This window comes from Sinohyriopsis cumingii, chromosome 15 (assembly GCF_028554795.1).
Source record: "Sinohyriopsis cumingii isolate HCF-2022 chromosome 15, ASM2855479v2, whole genome shotgun sequence".
NCBI lineage: Eukaryota > Metazoa > Mollusca > Bivalvia > Unionida > Unionidae > Sinohyriopsis > Sinohyriopsis cumingii.
The window spans coordinates 49,938,390-49,960,438 of NC_142975.1; the positions used below are offsets into that span (position 1 = coordinate 49,938,390).

A 22,049-nucleotide genomic window follows, 5' to 3' on the forward strand; every position below is an offset into this window, starting at 1 on the left:
TTTTGATTTCTAGTCTCCTTTAATACACAGTGGAGAAAAATAAGTGAAGCTATTGAAACCATGGAGGAGGAGCGAGTGTTGAAATGTCATTATGGATTGGAACTCCCGTCATTGAACAGAAGGATTTTGCCACATGCTCATCATTTAGCTGATCATGTGACGCGAGTCCATACGTCATTCGTCTGATGATGGCCTTGTAAAAAGGTCAATAGCTTAGGAGTCTAAAACAAACTTATTTTGCTACACAAAGGTATTTATTTTTAGTTTCATAAACAACCCTTTAAGTTCGGGCAATACCTCTGACTGGTCAATTTTAAGTCATACTTAAATTTCATCCAATCAGATCGCTGGGTTTTAGACTAAAGTTTACATCCTGACTAAACTTTTATTGGCGAAATCCAGACCAATAACAAATATGGTGGTGTATAAGGTCAGCTGGTTTCTGAATAAATATGGTCTTGCGAGGTTCTAAAGAAGCTTGTACTTAAATCTACCTTGTATTAAAAATAGACCATAACATCATTGTGCCCGGCTGCCGCCATACTGTTTTCGGACAAAGTACCGAGAGACGCCTAGTAACACGTAGTAAGTCGCGACATCTATGCAAAAATATTTATTTTTTTGCATTTCCCTCACTATGTAATGTTTTCATATATTCAACTATAATATATGAGCGTGTACAGTAATAATTTTGTGCATTTTACTTCTTTGTCATTTTATTGTTTTCCAATATTCGTTTAGTAAAACTCCCCTATGTGCATATTATATATGTATTGGTGTGTGTGTGTGTGTGTGTGTTATTTAGATGTTTTAACGTAGCTTTAAAAAAAAGTTCAGTCATATCGCTACGATGTCTGCAGTGTGGCAGTTTATAGTGATGCCTAGCACTGGGGCATCATGCCGCAGACAGGTAGCATGATGTCCCACCCTGTCACATTATCCTGACACTGGGGCCGACCAGTCCTAACACTAACCTCTTAATGCTGAGCGCCTGTTAGTATCATTTTTATAAGTCTTTTGTATGACTCGGCCGGGGATCGAACCCACGACCTCCCGCATCCGAAGCGGACGCTCTAACCACTTGGCCACCTGAGCGGTATGTATGCATGTATGTATGTATGTATGTATGTATGTATGTATGTATGTATGTATGTATCCCAAATGAATGTGTCGAAACCAATAATATTTACTTATATCTACTTTGTTTTCTTTTCAGTTAGTGTTTGGCCACCTGAGCGGTATGTATGTATGTATGTATGTATGTATGTGTCCCAAATGAATGTGTCGAAACCAATAATATTTACTTATATCTACTTTGTTTTCTTTTCAGTTAGTGTTTGTGTGTAAAATATGTATTATTTCAAGGTTGGCTGTTGTCATTAGGGACAGCAGCTTTTGTGTTGTTGTTTCCATGAATACATGCAGAAAATTATACCTCCCGACAAAATTTAATTGTATATATCTTTTAATTAAGGAAATGTATTTCCCACGTAGTATAAATATAATCAACCATAACTCTGACGAATATAATGCATTCTTATATGCTCTAATCTGTCATTCAAAATTACGATTTGTTTGTAAACAGTTAACATAAATTTACTCTCTTCTTTTCTTAAGTTTGTTACAGATTAACACATCAGAATCAGAAAAGGTTAATAAAATCACTAACGCATAATACCAACAAAACAAACAAGCAAACAAACAAATAACACCCCAAAACGCCACACTGATGCATTGTTTTTAAATATATGGAACATCTATGCAACATTTCTAGATTATACAAGCATATCACATCAAATAAGCAGAGTGTAATTTTATGCGCTAAACAAAATGTAAGAAATGGTCACTTACTATATACACCCCTCTCTATTTAAAACATGAATCACATATAAGAATACTTCATCGACATTATTTAAGGGGAGGAGGGGGGGAATGGCAGTTCCCTTGGAGAATTGTATATAGCTTTTAACTAAGGAAATGTATTATTCACATAGTATAAATATAATCAACCAGTACTGTTCCCTTCAACAACATAACTCTAATGAACATAATGCATTCTTATATGTTCTAAACTATCATTCAAAATTAAGATTTGTTTGTAAAACGGACACTGAAATAAACATATAAATTTTCTCTCCTCTTTTGTTAGCTTTGTTACCGATTAACACATCGGAATCAGAAAAGGTTAATAAAATCACTAATGCATAATACACCCCCAAACCCCCAAAGAAAACATCTATACATTGTTTTTAAACTTATGGAATAAATGTTAAACATTTCTAGATTCTACATGTATAATATCACATCAACTAAGCAGAGTGTAATTTTGTGCGCAAAACAAAATATAAGAAATAGTCACTTTCCTACATACATCCCTCTCTGTGTGTATGTTAAAACATGAATCAAATATAAGAATACTTCATCGGCTTTATTTAATGGGGTGGGGGTAGGGTTGGCAGTTCCTTTGGAATTTTCATCTCAAAATATTTATCGGTGATGAAATGCAAGCAATTTGTTTATTATAGTGTTCTAGAAAGATTCATCAAATTTGATTATATGATTTATACAGCCTGCAGGCTTAAGCACCACTGTAACAAAATACTGGAATGCACATCTGTATTTAGATGAACAAATTTAACGTCTGTTACATGGTTTTCAGTAAGAACAATATATGAACAATATCACGGAAAAGAACACTGAATGCCATTACACCGGTTCGCCGTGTCCGAATGGCTATTTTTAGAAACTGACGTCACTGCGTGTGACGTTTCACAGAGGTAAAAAGTACAAGCGCCATTATAAATGACTGATAAACATGAAATAAATTTACTCCGATGGGGTTTGAACCCTGACCTCCAACATCTGAGGTAGACACTCTAACTCTAGTGGTCTAGTGTGAAGTCTTCTTGTAAACAGATGTACTTAATTTATTTTTCGTAAACAAGCGGGTTCTAAGAAACTGTGCTAAGAAGAATTGCGCTAATTAAAGCTAACATTTTGCAAGTGGAAAAAGCAATATAACTGTTCAAAATATCCTTCAGTGGCAGAGAAATCAAGAGGAGCTATTTACATATGAACATCAAAGGGCAGAAAAAATTAATTAGCCTCGGTCAAGTGCATTATCTTCATAGAGCAGAGATACTCATGGGCGACCACAGAAATTGGCCAGGATGATGTGGCAAAGCCCAAATTGTGTGTGTGTGTATATATATATATATATATATATATATATATATATATATATATACACACAATGTTAGATGGATTTTTAAAATATGCTGGGGGTTGGGTTGGCAACTGCCTTCATTTGCGGATACTCAAATTTGTGCAGACAACGTTATAACTGAAAAAATTCAAACTGAAAAAGCAAGATAAAACTTAATAAGTAACCGACCTCAACCAATTTGCTCTTAAGTCAAATTACTTTATCAAAACGTTAGATATTTTGAAACTCTCCTTCATGTTAAAACTCTTTACATTTCTTAACCAAGATTTTCAAGTGAGCCTATCCATGCTACAATGTCAGAGGGTGGGTATGGGTAAACTTATATTAAAGGGAAAAATGCTAAGGTGGCAGGGTTCAGTTTCGTAAATTGGCCCCTGGCAAATTTCTTAACTTAAGGCTATGGTGTGACTTTTTCAGCTATTATTGTTTAGTATTTATAGATATGGATATATTTGTGAACTAGGTGTTTTGGGCTTGTATTGTTCTTGAAATTGATGTCAGGCATGTACACCTTCCATAGTTGCTCTGCAGTATGTTGATAGTGAAATACCAATAGTTGGCTAGGAAGAAGAGCTAGCCTCCCATAGCAGTAGACACGTGGGTTCAAGGCAACTAGAGTATCTCAAAAACGGCTTGGATGACAACTATTCTGAATTGCATCAAACTATTTAGTAGACAATGTTTATCAAAATTTTCATCCAGGGAAAGGGCTTGCGTTTGCACTGTGAGCACCACATGCTGTCAAAAATGGCATTTGGATGTGAAAAATGCAGGTATAAAATAGAGGTTGGGGTGCATAAACCTCTTCTGCTGTGAACTGCCATTGACTTCTCTGGTCAAGTGAATACTATTCTTATGCTTTGTTTTAATATAGGTATCTAAAAATATGGACCTTTCTGACCTCACTTGTGTATTTGATTTTTATGATTTTTTATACTAAGTCGCTGATTGCGACATTAAATTTTTACATAAAAACTGGACCCTGCCCCCTAAGCGATTACTTTTCAACCGATGATGTTCAGATACTTCATTCGACGTCAGGTCCCTTCAGCTATCAAACACTTGAAAAATAAGAGTTGTTTCCCTTGTACAAAGCCTTCTGTGAAACCCGTAACGTACACAAAAAAAAAAACTATATTCGCGTTTTGTTTGTTCTTATTTATTCTTAATAAAACGATGTAGCAAACATTTCATTACTTATCTCCTTTTATAATGATTCAGCAAAATCAAACGTAAAGTAAGTTTTTCTTCAAGACCATCGAAATTGACAAATACATTTAGTGTCGTTCAATCTCGACGTGACTCCGTAAGATCGTATCATGGGAGCTCTACCAAACGTCGAAACGTTCAAAATGAGGCTTAACATAAATCTGGAAGAGTAGCTGATTGGTTGGGACGTTAGTCATCGTTTTTATTAAACGCTTAGATCACATAAATGTCACATTTTAATATATATATATATATATATATATATATATATATATATATATATATATATATATATATATATATATATATATATATATATATATATATATGTGTGTGTGTGTGTGTGTGTGTGTGTGTGTGTGTGTTTTACAGTTGCTTGCTTCTGCACGAAAGTCATTCACATTGCAGACGGTAACAATCCCTCACAGAGTACAGTCGGCTATCAAACCTATACATCATACCGCATCTGATACATATTTATTCTTTAAGACCATCGAATACAATTAACCTTCGATTTTGTATTTTTCAGGTGGAAGAGAAAGAGAAAGAAAAAAATGAGGGAAACCAATTGTTAGTAATAAATTGTACTAACCTTCATCATACACTCGCTGTGCGTAGATCTCTCAGTTATATGTGGATGAGGTTATTGTTGTTCTATGGTTTAACGCCATTTTTCAGCACAGGATAGGCTATACATGGCGGTCAGTATAACTGGTGGAGGAAGAACCCTGGAAAACCCAGGGAAGAACCACCGACCCACGAGAAGGTACTGGCAGGCTTACCCACGTACCCACGCTAGCCGAGCCTTGGACGGACGAGGTTATATGAAACTAATCAGCTGCCAACACTTACCAAGATAACTCAGTTTACCACTAAAGTACAGTACCAGTGGTCAACACTTACCAAGACAAGTCAGTTTATAGCTGAAGTACAGTACCAGCTGCCAACACTTACCAAGATAAGTCAGCTTACCGCTAAAGTACAGTATCAGTGGCCAACACTTACCAAGATAAGTCAGTTTGCTACTAAAGTACAGTACCAGTGGCCAACACTTACCAAGACAAGTCAGTTTACCGCTAAAGTACAGTACCAGCTGCCAACACTTACCAAGACAAGTCAGTTTACCACTAAAGTACAGTACCAGTGGCCAACACTTACCAAGACAAGTAATTTTATAGCTAAAGTACAGTACCAGCTGCCAACACTTACCAAGATAAGTCAGCTTACCACTAAAGTACAGTACCAGTGGTCAACACTTACCAAGACAAGTCAGTTTACAGCTAAAGTACATTACTAGTGGCCAACACTTACCAAGACAAGTCAGTTTACCGCTGAAGTACAGTCCGCTAAATTACAGTACCAGTGGCCAACACTTAGCAAGATAAGTCAGTTTACCGGTAAGGTACAGTATCAGCAGCCAACACTTACCAAGACAAGTCAGTTTACTGCTAAAGTACATTACTAGCTGCCAACACGTACCAAGATAACTCAGTTTACCGCTAAAGTACAGTACCAGCTGCCAACACTTTCCAAGACAAAGTCAGTTTACCACTAGAGTACAGTACCAGCTGCCAACACTTACCAAGAAAGGTCAGTTTACCGCTAACGTACAGTACTAGCTGCCAACACTTGCCAAGATAACTCAGTTTACCGCTAAAGTACAGTACCAGCTGCCAACACTTACCAAGACAAGTCAGTTTACCACTAAAGTACAGTACCAGTGGCCAACACTTACCAAGACAAGTCAGTTTACAGCTAAAGTACAGTACCAGCTGCCAACACTAACCAAGACAAGTCAGTTTACTGCTAAAGTACAGTACCAGTGGCCAACACTTACCAAGACAAGTCAGTTTGCAGCTAAAGTACAGTACCAGCTGCCAACACTTACCAAGACAAGTCAGTTTACCACTAAAGTACAGTATCAGTGGCCAACACTTACCAAGACAAGTCAGTTTACCGCTAACGTACAGTACCAGCTGCCTACACTTGCCAAGATAACTCAGTATACAGCTAAAGTACAGTACCAGCTGCCAACACTTACCAAGATAAGTCAGCTTACCGCTAATGTACAGTACCAGTGGCCAACACTAACCAAGATAAGTCATTTTACCGGTAAGGTACAGTATCAGCTGCCAACACTTACCAAGACAAGTCAGTTTACTGCTAAAGTACATTACTAGCTGCCAACACTTACCAAGACAAGTCAGTTTACCGCTAAAGTACAGTTCGCTAAAGTACAGTACCAGTGGCCAACACTTACTAAGATAAGTCAGTTTACCGGTAAAGTACAGTATCAGCTGCCAACACTTACCAAGACAAGTCAGTTTATTGCTATAGTACATTATTAGCTGCCAACACTTACCAAGATGTCAGTTTACCGCCAAAGTACAGTACCAACTGCCAACACCCACCAAGATAAGTCATTTTACCACTAAAGTACAGTACCAGCTGTCACATTCGTGAACCATAAATTGGATAACTCAAGCCAGTTTTCCCTTAAATGCCAGTTGAAATCCTAGCCTACCTTTATAGAATGAAACGTGCATTGATCACAAAGGATACAATATCCACAATAATGACATGCATGTTGGGTTTTTTTGCAGTTGTTGGTGGTGGTGGTAGCAGTGGCACTGCCGCTGCTGTTTTGTTGCTGCATTTGGTTTAGATGTAATTGTACTAGGCCTAGATCTCGAACACGTAGTTTATCTTGTAAATCCGAATGGTGGCTCGAAACTTAAGTTGAACTTTTAAATTAAACGTTGTGTTATTGGACATTACACTTATTTGTAAAGTATAAAGTTGTGTTATTGAACATTACACTTATATGTCAAGAATAACGTTGTGTTATTGGATATTAAACTTATCTGCAAAGTATATGTTGTGTTATTGGACATTATATTTATCTGTCAAGTATAACGTTGTGTTATTGGACATTAAATTATATGTGAAGAACAAGGTTTCTGACAGCCTGATCGTAATGGTTCTTCCTACCCTAAAGTAATGTGGGGGTGGGAGTTGACAAAGAGGGGATGATCAAAAAAAAAAAAAAAAAAAAGATTACTGACTGGGAACGTGTCCAGAATCCAGATCCGTCTGTTAAGGATTTACTTCTTATGCTTGAGATAGAAGTAATTTTATAGAAATCGTTGTGAGTCATATTACATTCTATCTTACTGCGTCCAATTTAAATACGAGGCAATGAAGAAGGATTCTAACCATTATTAGTATTAGTGATGTTGCTGTAATAGCACAGTCAAGTATGTTTCGCTGTAGTTTCTTCTTTCAATGAGGAATAGGTGAAAATTAAAGTTCCATTATTAGAAACTGACCACTGGATCGTTAAATTCTAAAAATAAAACTTTCCAAGCTTAAACTTTGAAACAAACATTATTTTATTATGGTTACGCTATCTTTGATAATAAATACGATGAGAATGGGAAACTTTGGTGATACAGAAATGCATTTGTACCACTTTCATCTAAATTTACTGCTCAGATATTAAAATTTATAAGTGTGAGGAATCAGAAATGGTATTCGCAAAGCCTCTCCTGAAAGGTCGTATTCCCACCTATCAAAGATACTAACGCATATCCAGGGAATTATAAGCTGAAGGTTTATCTCAGGAGAAATGGTAAATTTGGTTTCATCTATTGATCACTCATAGAAATCTAAATGCCCCAATAGAAATGGTAAATTTGGTCTCATCTATTGATTACCCATAGAAATCTAAATGCCCCAATAGAAATGGTAAATTTGGTCTCATCTACTGATTACCCACAGAAATCTAAATGCCCCAATAGAAATGGTAAATTTGGTCTCATCTACTGATTACCCATAGAAATCTAAATGCGGAATAGAAATGGTAAATTTGGTCTCATCTACTGATTACCCATAGAAATCTAAATGCCCCAACAGAAATGGTATATTTGGTCTCATCTATTGATTACCCATATAAATCTAAATGCCCCAGTATAAATGGTAAATTTGGTCTCATCTATTGATTACCCATAGAAATCTAAATGCCCCAACAGAAAACAAAACAGTATGTATTATAACATCTAAACGTATCATCACGGGTAAGATATATGTATATCGTTCAAACAATATTTCTATTTCAACTCATAATCCACCTGTAAAGGTGTATGTAGGTTTTAATCCGACTAAAGCATTGAGCATAAAATACTATTTTGATCATATTGCTTTAATAATAATAATAATAATAATAATAATAATAATAGAAATGTATGTTCACCATTTCATCCTAACAATGTTGATTGTCGACAGAGACATTAGTCAATTATTTTATCAAAATAAGGGATAAAACATTTCAATAAAAATAAGATCCATAATGTTCCTTATAAATGGCACAGATCGTAGAAAACATAATAATGATGCGAAATATTTTTCAACTGATCATGGGGGCCCCGAGTGGCCGAGTGGTCTAAAGCGCTCTCCGTTACAGATCACTGCCATATCACCTTTGTTTGCGTGGGTTCGAGTCTAAATTCGGCCAACGTCAGTATGCGAGAAAGCTTGCCAGTAGCTTCTCGTGGGTCGGCGGTTCTTTCTGGGGTTTGCCCGTGTTCATCATCCACCATTTATACTGTCCGCCATGCATTGCATATCTTGTGCTGAAAAATGGCGTTAAACGTTACAACAACAACAATAACCGATCATCGCGCATGATTTCTAATAAGACGGAGTTACCTCCCATAGTCCATTTCGGCTTAATATGACTTAAGAAACGCCAATGCATTCTGAGCTCTCTATTCTCCTAAATGCAAATGCGCTGACAACTGTTAAAAAAACATCACGATACCGAAACTATGTACTGTATTCAGTGTCATAAGTTAGAAACAAAAAAGAATTGTTCATGCATTCCGAGCTCCATTCATCAAATATCAAGGTTTCAAAATGGCCACGGTTGCGGTCATATAGGAAGCGAAAGCGGCACCCATTTCACGTAAGACCATCTCGACATCATCATAAGACTTCTGATGAAAACTCCATCATAATATTAATCTCTGTCCAGGACAAGTAGCGAAAAACAAAACTTTCAAGACGGCCTCTATGGTGGCAAACGTTGACATCAGACCGGCGCAATGTTCAGTAGAACCAGCGAGATATCATAGGAAGTCTTTCATTGAAAACCCCATACTGACATGACCATCCATTCAAGAGCATTAGCAAGATGTTCAAGACGACTGCTGTGGTGACCATAATGACGTCATATCGGCACCATTTTTATTTAGGAACAACTAGATATTATCGTTAAGTTCCGCAGGTGAATATATGACATACCGGTTCAAGAGGAGTGGCGATAACAAGGTTTAGAAGATGGTTGCCATACTGGACATCAGACCGACACAATTTTCAAATAAACCAATGTCAGATCATAAGAAGTCTTACAGAGAAAACCCTATGCTGATAAGGCCACCCATTTAGAAGAAGCAGCAGTGACAAGATTGTTCAAAACTGCGGCGGCCATACTGGATGTCAGAGTTGCACTATTTTTCATTAGGATCAGCTAGAATATGGGGTGAATGTTGTTTTTTTCTTCTTCGTTTCATGTTTTCTAGCAATTCTCCAAGTAGTTTAGGATAAGTAGCGATAACAAACTTGTGCTCACGGTCGGACGTAAGACGGAGGATATACGATCACATATCTCTTCTGGTGTTTTACCAGCAGGGCTATAAATTAGGTTGCAGGAAAGAAACATCTTTCAACTGCCTTCGTTTACACGTATTTGTGACAGCTACGGTGATACACAACACCTTTGTACGTACAGAAGTTCAAGGTAACTATAAAATCAAAATTTTATTTGCACTTTAGCACAGCAGCTCAAGCCAGTTTGCGCTTACTCCTAGTATCATATAACGTCATGGGACAAGAAGCTACTTAATCTGTTTGCAATCTAGGTAAAAAAAAATCTTCAAATGGCAACAATGATAGCGTGGCCACAAAGTAGAGCAGCAGTGATGGTAGTAGTAGTTTCGATGCTGCCCTTGCTACCGTTGCTGTAACTAGGGTTATTCTCTAATTTTCTTGTTAAAAATTTAAGAGATGGCTTGAGACAAAGTTTCGACATCAGTTACCGACATTTCGATCATGAAATGTAATATGTTTGTCTCAAAACGATACGTAAGAAGTGAACTTGTACCAAAATGTCCTACTAATAGAAAGCACCAGGATAACTGCATGTCCACTTTCATGCTTTGACCACTGTTTCACCGTCTGATCACAAATTACAGACTTATACGGCAATTTCCCTAACATTCCTTTTCTGTGACGTCACTGGGATCCTACTCGACAATGCAGCCTTAATATGGCACATAAATCTTAACCAATCAAATGTGTTCAAAAAGCCGTTAAAACCAAGAACAGCAACTATTTCATGCCAAGGTCAATATTTCATTACAATATCGTGTCTGAAACAGAAAACCAGCGGATATTTTCCGCAACACTTACTACTGGATACAACCAAACCGAGTCCTGTGGATAGCTTCCAGTGTCGTATATTGAGGAAAAAAAAGGTCTAATTAATGGTTTAAAGAGCTGTAACGTTCAAAAGTGATAAAGAGATTTGTCCATTCAGTTTTGGTTCTACAGTCAATCTTTCCTCAAATGCATTCCTCGTCAATACTCCAATTATAATCCTGATAATACCGACTGCAAAGCACTCGGAAGACTCGGCTAGTATTTTTATACTAAAACACAATTTCCTTGTAATACTGAACAGGATACAATTTCCCTGCGCGCACACGCGAGCGTGTGTGTGTAGAGAGAAACGTTTCAACAGATAGGTAATAAAGATCATAATCAATTTTCTAAAGATTTGAATAGGCTGGCAACTATTTCAGCTTGAAAAGTGCTTATTCCGTAACGAGAAGACGCATGTCCTATATCCGTCATAATGACAAGGCGGTTTTATGGAAATCAGGTAAGTAACAATGTACGCAATTGCTTTGTAGAGGTCGTGCGATGAGATCCAATCTCTTGGAGTGAATTTAAATAAGCACGACTGATGCAAGCAAAAAAGTTATAAAATGGGACTTGCCTTGAACTTTGCCTTGGAACACAGTTGTTTACTTAAATTCCTTTATATATGCAATTTTGCAATACGACGTTGTCACCACCAACTATAATCCAGGGCCAACTGTCATGTATTTATCTTCCATGTGCAATTAGCAATGGAAGATGTGTGTGTGTGTGTGTGTGTGTATATATATATATATATATATATATATATATATATATATATATATATATATATATATATATATATATGTGTGTGTGTGTGTGTGTGTGTGTGATTTTGACGGCTTCATCTTCTACATTCATTCCGAACGTTTGAAATAAAATTAAAACAAAACAAATTTAATCAAACAAGACTACATTCGACAATAAAATCGTGCTTATAGGTATTAGCTCTTTCCTTTAGATATCTTGCAGAAACATGAAAAGAAAAGAAAAAATGAAAACTTATCTGTAAAACAATGGAATCAAGCGTTATATGGTGTTCTAGTTATTTACAAGAACCACGTTCACGTCTTTAAATATTTTCTCAGCTTACAAACTGTTTACGTGTCAGTAGAAAACTTGCAGACAACATCTTTGGACGCGAAGGTCGTGACAATGAAATGACTAAAATAGCGGACAAACGATTCACGTTTATCTGTTTTTATGACTTCTTCATAGAACTTCTAGTACCATACTATGTGGCAATGTTTACTCCTGACAAGGTGACAATAACAACAAAAAGTAGAACAATTATTCTGGACTACAATTGGGACCATGAAAAATAGTATGCGTTATTAGTCATGCCACATAAGTTGACTGAAAGTGAGCCAAGGGCAATGACGTGACTGTCCCCGAATTTGGTTACCACAGGCAATCGCATATGACACAATGTAGTTCAAGGACATCCATTCATGACAAATAGGTTGCAGCCATCATTGTTTTCAAGAGACGGTTTAGGCCGATGCAGTCATTATCTCATATTCTTGAACTAAAACTGGTGATTTGAATGACTGTAGCTCCACCTGTATATATAACTGTAAATGTGTTTGCCTAAGTTTTTCTTTCATTCAGGGTTTGATTTTTATCTTCTTCATGTTACGTTCAATGTCTCCGTTAAGCTAATTCGAGGGTTCGTATGATTTATTACTGTCTATTAACATAGACAAGGAGGGAGAGCCACCGTCTTTGTTTCTCTAAGATAGGCCTTCTCGGCTACTCATTCTCCATTACAGGGTGTTAGAGTATTAAGTCTGGGATAAAACCAACATATTTGCCAATCTATTATATCTAGTGCCATACAGAAAAGAAATTGTTTCAACCTTATTTTGAAAATGCCACAGAGAATGGGATGCGTTACCTGTGAAGAGGAAAAGGGGAACGGAAGTTTACGGTAAATAAGTGCCCAGACAACATCTACCAGGCTCAGACTGGTCTAAATCATTCATAGTTGCAGGTACTATCATTACATACATGTCCTAGATGAATGTTTGGAGGTTAATTCCATTCGGTACACGTCTTAGACGAAGGAGGATGTAATTCCATTCAGAAACTATCAATATATGCATGTCCAAGAGAGAATGCGAGGAGGTGATTCCATTCAGTCCTTATCATTATATACAATTTATAGACCAACGCGAGCAGGCAACTCCATTCAATGCTGACAAGACACTCACCAAACAGTAAAATGTTTGAGCCTAAAGTTGCATTCTTACATGCCACGGACGATAATCAGCTACGCTCTTTTATTACCTGTGGCCAGTCCCATTCAAAGCTTGCGAAAGGCTCGGGACACTTTGCGAGTTTGAGGTACTCGGCCCTGGTAATAATGACATTTATAAATGAATCGAATGCCAAAACAACCCTATACATTTTGCTCCCTCCTCCAACCGTGGTTGCCAGTGCGGGGATTTCATCGTCTCTGGCGAATATGCATAAACCAGCCATTCCAATCACTGCTAGCGCAATTTAATGTGTACTGTCAATTGTGACCCAACATCATCTTTTACTCCGTTTGTGATAAAGGGGTGTAGCGGAATATCGCTTGTTGCTTGTGACAATGAGAAGCCTAACGAAAATCCTAAATGTCCATTTTCCCGTTGCTTTACCGAATAGAAGAGTTCGTGTTCCCGTTTCTTTACTCTCAATGTACCTATGAGTTATTTCTGAAACTTTGAATGATACACAAATAACGTTTGCAAGGAGAATACGCATGCCAACCCATAACGAATATAGATGTAGAACGTAAATATTTAATATCAACTGCACCTATCATACACACACACACACACACACACACACATATATATACATATATATATATATATATATATATATATATATATATATATATATATATATATATATATATATATATATATATATATATATATATATATATATATATAATAATGTGAGAAAATTAAAATAATGGGTATGGAGATTACAGAGAGATGGTTAAATTCTTTCACGCACAAAAACTATAACAACTGCTATGCCGTCATCTCAAAACGCCAAGCTTTTCACCGCATATTATACTCTAGTCATCCATATCCTCTCCGGTACTCCCCCACCCCACCCTCGACACTGAACTTGCGATTATAATGTAAAGTTCACCAGACACAGACTTCTTCCTGATATGATTAGATACATAACGACTGGTTGCAAATTATTAGAAAATGACAGCTGAACTGAAATTTGTGTACAAGGAATGTTGGTTTGAACCTCACTGTTAGCCCATTATTGGCTACATGCTAACGAAAAAATAGGGACTTTAGACACCAACCAGGGACATAAAGAGCGGGAGCCAGACATAACACCACTCTGGCAAGGAAAACATACGAGGAAGCGTTGCCAAAGGACAGGCAGACTTTCAGAGGGCATAACAATATCCTCCCCCCCCCATGTTTTTTTATTAAGAAAAACAGTATTTTCAAGAATGGCGAAACCTAAAATGAGAATGAATGCGATTTTTACTCACGAGATAAAATGTACCTGTTATTTACTTGGAACAATATTCTTTTCGTTTCATGTTATGCTTCAAAGTGTTTGGTAGTGTTCAACAGATTGAAGAATCAGATTTCTTATAGTAATGGGTAATGTCAGTTGTTCTGTGTACAAAGAGTAGTAATAGGTAATATCAGTTGTTCTGTGTACAAAGAGTAGTAATGGGTAATGTCAGTTGTTCTGTGTACAAAGAGTAGTAATAGGTAATGTCAGTTGTTCTGTGTACAAAGAGTAGTAATGGGTAATGTCAGTTGTTCTGTGTACAAAGAGTAGTAATAGGTAATGTCAGTTGTTCTGTGTACAAAGAGTAGTAATAGGTAATATCAGTTGTTCTGTGTACAAAGAGTAGTAATAGGTAATATCAGTTGTTCTGTGAACATAGAGTAGTAATGGGTTATGTCATTTGTTCTATGTACATAGAGTAGTAACATAATGGGTAATGTCAGATGTTTTGTGAACACAGAGTAGTAGCATAGTTATCTTTCAATGGTTATGTCAGTTGTTCTGTGTACATAGAGTAGTAGCATAATTATCTTTCAGTGGGTGATGTCAGTCGTTCTGTGTACATATAGTAGTAACATAATGGGTAATGTCAGTTATTCTGTGTACATCATAGAGTAGTACCATAATTATCTTTCAATGGTTATATCAACTGTTCTGTGGATATGGAGTAGTAACATAATGGGTAATTTCATTTGTTTTGTGTACATAGAGTAGCAACATAATTATCTTTCAATGGTTATGTCAGTTGTTCTGTTTACACAGAGTAGTAACATAATTATCTTTCAATGGTTATGTCAGTTGTTCTGTGTACACAGAGTAGTAACATAATTATCTTTCAATGGGTAATGTCAGTTGTTCTGTGTACATATAGTAGTAACATAATTATCTTTCAATTGGTGATGTCAGTTGTTCTGTGTACATATAGTAGTAACATAATGGATAATGTCAGTTGTTCTGTGTACATCATAGAGTAGTAGCATAATTATCTTTCAATGGGTAATGTCTATTGTTCTATGTACATAGAGTAGCAACATAATGGGTAATGTCAATTGTTCTATGTACATAGAGTAGCAATGGGTAATGTCTGTTGTAACATAGAGTAGTACCATAATTATCTTTCCTAGTTGTTCTGATTACATAGATTTGTAATTATCTTTCCTAGTTGTTCTGTGTACAAAGAGTAATAATTATCTTTTTTAAATCAAGATAATAAAGCACATACTTGGGAAGAAAAAAAAAGTTTAAAGTGGGATTCGGACGCGGTTCTTTTTCGTGACAGGTCAACATGTTTCCACTGTACCAAGCGACTGATAAAACGGCGTATGAAATTCTCTGGTCATAATGTTATAGATGTCTAATGACTTAAGTGAAAAAGAAAATAAAACTGATAATTCACAATGAATCATCAAATATATTTCTCTTGGAAAATCAAATAATTCACGAACCTGCATAACATAAATTTTGCTTTACCCACTACATGCATACGCTGTTTAGAACCGCGTGCCTGGTGTCTCCAAAATGCATTATTCCACAGACTGACCGCAAAAGAAAAGTCATAAGAGGGTCAAACATCGCTCCTCTGTCTGGAGTTGTCTCAAACAACAAAGTTCGCTGCATTAAGCCTCTTTCTTTAAAGTTTTCTCTAAGCTTATAATTAGACGCAAACTTTTTTTATTTTCTTCCTTTTTTTATTTGAATTTTCTTATCTTGAAAATCATTGACAACGCCAATAATTCAATTTGTTCAGTATGATAACGACATAGCGTTAAATTCAGCTGCATTGATAGAAACGTAAATAAAAGCAAAGAAAACTACATTTAGCTTACAACGTGGTTAGCATATGGAAAAGAGTGCACCGATGTAAAACAGTGAATTCAGAACTACGACCATAATCGAGAGGCATCACATGCATTTTCCGACTCGGTGACTGCAAGTTGTCTTAATGGCCATAAACTCAAGAGTTCCATAAGCACCTCAGTTATTACCAATTATGATGTTGCGCTTTTAATAATTACTAGTATATGCTAAGATTTACTCCATTTATATCGTGATATACCTTTTCACATTTTTTGAAACTTCAACAATTTCCATGTTTCAACTCTCAAGTCCGAATAAGTGATACTTAGTGCTTTGTTCTAATATTGTTCTTATATCAGTGACACGCCGGAAGAAGGAAGCAGTAGCGGCATCTGTATTTACTAAATGAGGAATACTTTTAGTATACTTAAACTCTAAAATTGATTTTTCAGCAAAATTCAAACGATTCTTTAGCTAAATCAATTACCTCCTCGCAACCAACCTGATTATCTATTTATTTACATAAAAAAGTGTTATTCAGATCTGACTGAAACAGGAGCTTTATATTCAGCTAGACAGCTGACCGACATTTTTTATTTGTCGGTTAACATATTTAATTAGAACTTTGCTCCCTAGATCCTGTAGATGCGGGCGTATGTTTGCAAATAATCTCAAAGCTAACAAAGCAGTAGACATCCTTTGATAAAGGAACCGCATTAAGTGAATGGCGAATGAGTTCAGGAAGTGCTTGTTTTACTTTTTCGTCGGTCGCTATGAACAACATACTGGTAATGAAATAATTCGAGTGACTGGATAACCTGAGTCAGCATAGGAGTGACGGAAACCCTGACTCAGCAATCATCGACTTGAACAAAAGAAACTTGAAAGGAGCATATCGAGCAGTCTGAATAAATGTATGAAAATGTTTACTCCTCTAAATATTTGTAAAGGCAGACCTGACATACAAGCCGTAATAGCAAATGGCGTCGAGAGGGTTCGAGAAGCCTGTGGCAATGTTCTTTGCTAGCGCCCCTTCTTCGCCACAGAGAACAATTTTCATATCAGTTGCAAAACTCGCTCCCCCCCCCCCCGGGCACCCTTATAATTACAAGCTTTGTGAAGAATTACCCCCGTTTCACCAAAATGAAGGTGAAGTATTGTGAAATTTTCAGCTACAAAACAAAGCTCCAGACGACAGCCCTCTTCACCTGACGTCGGGGTGGGGTGGGGTGGGTGGGTGGTTGATTGCCTCCTCACAACCCCTCGCAGTAGTAATACATGTAAGATCTCTATGCTGATATTTATGTTTTGGGCGTCTTGGTCTTACTGCCTAACTAACGGTGCTGTGTAGCGTGCTTTGATGTCGACTAACATCGTAATGAAAGTAAAATTTTCATGAATATCTCACACAACTTGCACCTAAAATAACGACACTTTTTCTATACAGTAAAGTCATAATGTTTTGGTCAGACTCTACTTATTCTGATGTATTTTCCCTAATAAATTCAAATTCTCACAAAAGAAATTGACCTGTTTTCAAGTTTTGTTGGCTTACATTTCAGTTGGCTAGAAAGCGAAGAAAGCCGGAAACGACGAAATCGGGTTAAGTTGCAATATTATTCTTTATCGAAACGAATAAAAATACATTATGCCTATTGGAACTGTAAGCAACGTTTCGTTTCGTTCAAGAAACATATCCCCACATGAACCTACTTAAACATACTTCGGCATACCTCGACTACCGTCGCATTTCAACAAATTCAAATGTATGTCAACGGAACATGAAAATGCGTCCATTTGCTAGTGTCAGATTTTGATTCCACCAGGATAAAAAAAAACAGCACAGAAAGCATATTAATTACATATTAATTTGTGGAAGAGTGTTGATATGGGCTGCCAAGTGTGTGAGATATTCCTGAAACGTTCACTACTCGTTCCGATGACGGTTGACATCGGAACACGCTATACAAGCCAGTTTTTTGGGTGGTAAGACATAGCACTAAAACAAAAATAACATGTGCTGTGTCTTACACTGTAGGACTATCCTTCGCACCTACTGATAATAAAAACGTGATTCTTATAAACAGTTCATCTTGAAATGATTAACAGTGATGCTCAGACGCTTTAACTATCTGACATGTAAGTTATACTAGTCTACGATGTAAATCGTATAGAGTGTGATGCGGTCTCAGAACCTGCGGATGAAGTTGATGACGCAAGGAACGCGTTCAAAATATAAAAGCTAATCAAGCAAGCACATTAAATAACAGTGGCGTATTTTATGTCTGGCTGGGTTACTCTTCGTCAGATGCATCTAAATACCAATTGTCATTGGTGTATGTGAAATTGGGTTTGGCATTTTCAGAGATGGTGGTGACGAAGTACTGAAGGTAACAAAGTCGTAAACGAACGACGAACACACGAACGAACGGGCAAAACAATATATCCCCTCCCAACTTCCTTGGCGAGGTGAAAACGTACAGTTCTGTTCTTTAAGTCTACCAAGCCGCCGAAACCAGAACATTTGGAGAAAACAAGATCGACATTGTCTGATCCTTCAGTGGCAAGTAGTGCAGCATGAACAATCAAACATGCAGCATATGCCCCCCTCCCGTTCAATCAAGACTTGCATTATAAAAATCCTCCCAAACAAAAACAAAAGATTTAAAAATGAAATCCAAGTGTACCAGGGCAACTTGGTGTGATTCACAGCCTGGATAAATTTAGTACTATGTGATACGTCTAATTACTGCCACTTCTAAGCGACCGAATAACATATTTATTCGAACTGCACTTGAATCAGCCACATTTACCACTTCTTTGACGGAATCATGATTGTTATGAAATAGTATCTCTAACAAATTAATCTAATTCTCAAGACCAAATTGCCTCGTCTCTATAAATACAAAGTCTAAAAACATTTTACCGTATTACTTATGTACCCAATAAAACCCGGTTATAAACCGTTGCTATGTTCATTCATCTTGTTCGCCGGTCCTTAATTTCTTTTGTTTAATTCACTTTGAAGGAATTTATGGATGGAAATTAATTTATTATCTAAGGCTTCATATTTTTAAAGATCTAGATTTTCAAACTTTCCAAAAGAATACGACTGACGTAAAGCTCCTTTTTCCCCTTTTGAAAACTGCCCAAACAACACTAATTCTGTTTTTGCTCAATAGCATCGGGAAAACCTCATGGATTTGGTATTGTGCTTAGCACGGTATCAACGCTAAGAAGTTGGTCAAGTTCAGTGGCCATTTTCCATCAAAATGTGCCAGAATTAAGGCCAAGTTTAACAAAAAAAAATACGTAACGCGTTGATCTGAGGTCTCTTCAATGTGGCGTGGGCGTCAGTGTCCTCTGGAGAGATACACAGCTTCTGTGAGTAATTATGTTAGAATAGGCTGATGGTAATTTGAATAAAACCGTCATGTATTTATTTACGGGCGGACTTTATCAATCCTTAATACGAGGAAAAGGAAGGCATTCGGAAGCTACTACGTCAGGATCGATTCAGGCTTGACGAAAAATACATAGAGCGTGAAACATAAACACTCTCATCACACGCGATATATTATTAGGAAATCTTGACAAAAAAAGTTAGGTTCCATTTACTTAGCATTTAACTAACGACTCCATCTCGCAACTCGTGTAACTGTACTCACTTTAAAGGCTTTCTCTTGAAGCTGCGACTTGGAGAGCTTGAGGATGCAAGCGAAGTTCAAAGGCTTGAAAGAAATAGACTTGTGTTTCTTATTGAAATCTGTCTGTTCAAATACCTGAAAAAGAATAAAAATGTATCATTTTCATATTTATCGATTCATTTAATCCGTCTAAATAAAGTGTCAGCTAAAGCATGATCGTTAATAAATAAAATAAAACAAAATAATTAAAATAATGAGAGAAAAAATGTAGGTTGTCAAACATCATCAAGATTTGGCGTTAATAAAAGTTATAAGAAATCTGTGAATCCTAAATAAACAGATTGTGCACTTCACTTACAAAGATGGCGGAATAAACAGATGGCTCTCCCATACCATTTCGAATTACAATTATCTCTTCTTTATTATTATTATTATTATTATTATTATTTGCGATTTTATTCACAAAATACTCATCTTTTGCACTACACGTGAAATTTTAATTCCCCACCGAACATTTAGTTTCTAAAACACATTCAGGCGCAGTTGGTAGAGCATCGGACTTTCATTTCAAGGGTCTTGGGTTAGATACCGGCCTAGAACAGCCAGTGTCCTTAGAAAAAGCGCTAAGTTTGCATTTCATCGGCATGATAATAGTCAATAATATGTTAAAAGCGACACTAAAACAATCATCTCCACCAATCCGCCCCAAAATAAGCAACAATAAAATAAATAAATATAAAATAAATAAATAAATAAATAAATAAATAAATAAATAAAAATAAACGTAGTCCCACAAAAAATATGCGCATCTAGGATACGTAGTGGCAGGGAAATTTTAAACATGGCCACTGACCACAGTGACCGCCAGTACATACTAGGTCTTTGGTCAGAACAATGTTCATTTAAGACCACACTATAAGAAATTTTCTGGTGAAAACCTGTGTTTATATCACTTTCCGTTCAGAAGTTGTAGCCAAAACAAGATTTTCAAGATGTCTGCTGTGCTTGTCATACTGTGCTTGAGGTCAGTATCATTTTCTTTAGAACCATCTAGACATGGTAATGGTTTAGTGAAGACCAAATGCTGATATGACCATTCAGAAGGAGTTGTGACATCAATATTCTCAAGACAGCGACTGTGATGGCCCTACTGGGTACCTGAGTGGCACCATTTTCATTTAAGACCAACTAGACATCATGCGACGTCTTCTTGTGCAAAACCCCATAACGATACGGCTTTAAATTCTGGAGAAAAAGCGATATGTTCAAGATGGTTGTTGTTGCAGTGATAAAAGATGTCAGATTAGCACCATTTTACTTTAGGACTAGCTAAAGATCGTAATAAGTCTTTCAGTGAAAACTTCAAGCTTATATGACGATACTTTCAGACGTTGAGAAATCAAGATTTTCAAGACAGCCGTGGTGGCGGCCATATTGAATGTTAGCGGCACTATTCCCATTTGGGATAAACTATACATCATAAGGAGTCTTCTGGTAAAAACCACATGTTAGTATGCTTTTCGTTCAGAAGGAGTATCGATAATAAACGTTTCAAGATGGCTGCCGTGGAGGCTATTGTAAATGTTAGATAAGTACTAGTTGCATCAAGGAACACTAACACCGTAAGAAGCCCTTTAGTAAAAATAAAAAACACGTTGATATGACCATCCGTTTAGGAGGAAACAACGATAACAAGATTTCAACTGGATGTTTTTAGTTTAGAACCAACAAGACCAATGGATGAATGTGTGTAAATTTCCATTGTCTTCTTCCAAGTAGTTTAAGAGGAGACAACAAAGTGGTGCTAGACAGATAAAGGCAGACAACACATCCCATAACTTCTTCCGGTTATGACCAGCAGAGCTAAAGCTACGATGTACTGATGTTATGCGAATAAATTTAATTGACATTTTCTAGTCTTTAATGTTCTTTTTTTTCTGAAAGCTGTCCCTATGTCATGAAAGCGTCGGAGCCTGTTAATTTGAAATACGTTTTAAAAATACTTCCTCGTGTTTATATCATTGTTTTTTTGTGCAAAGCAACATGATCGTATGGGTGTGAACACACATAGTGTGGGGAGAAGATCGAAGAAGAAAAGAAGAGACAAAGAGACTGATGGCAATTAAAAAGTTGTTATAGTCAAA

General features: G+C 36.6%; 1 protein-coding gene across 1 annotated transcript in view; it reads right to left on the bottom strand.

Annotated features, from left to right (window-relative positions):
* LOC149781775 (nucleolar complex protein 2 homolog) overlaps window positions 1-22,049 on the bottom strand; it is a 291,740-nt gene that overhangs the window by 13,268 nt on the left and 256,423 nt on the right. Inside the window, exon 13 of the mRNA XM_089935927.1 lies at window positions 19,927-20,040. Coding sequence (XP_089792053.1) covers window positions 19,927-20,040 — 114 coding nt within the window. The remainder of the gene's footprint in view (window positions 1-19,926; window positions 20,041-22,049) is intronic.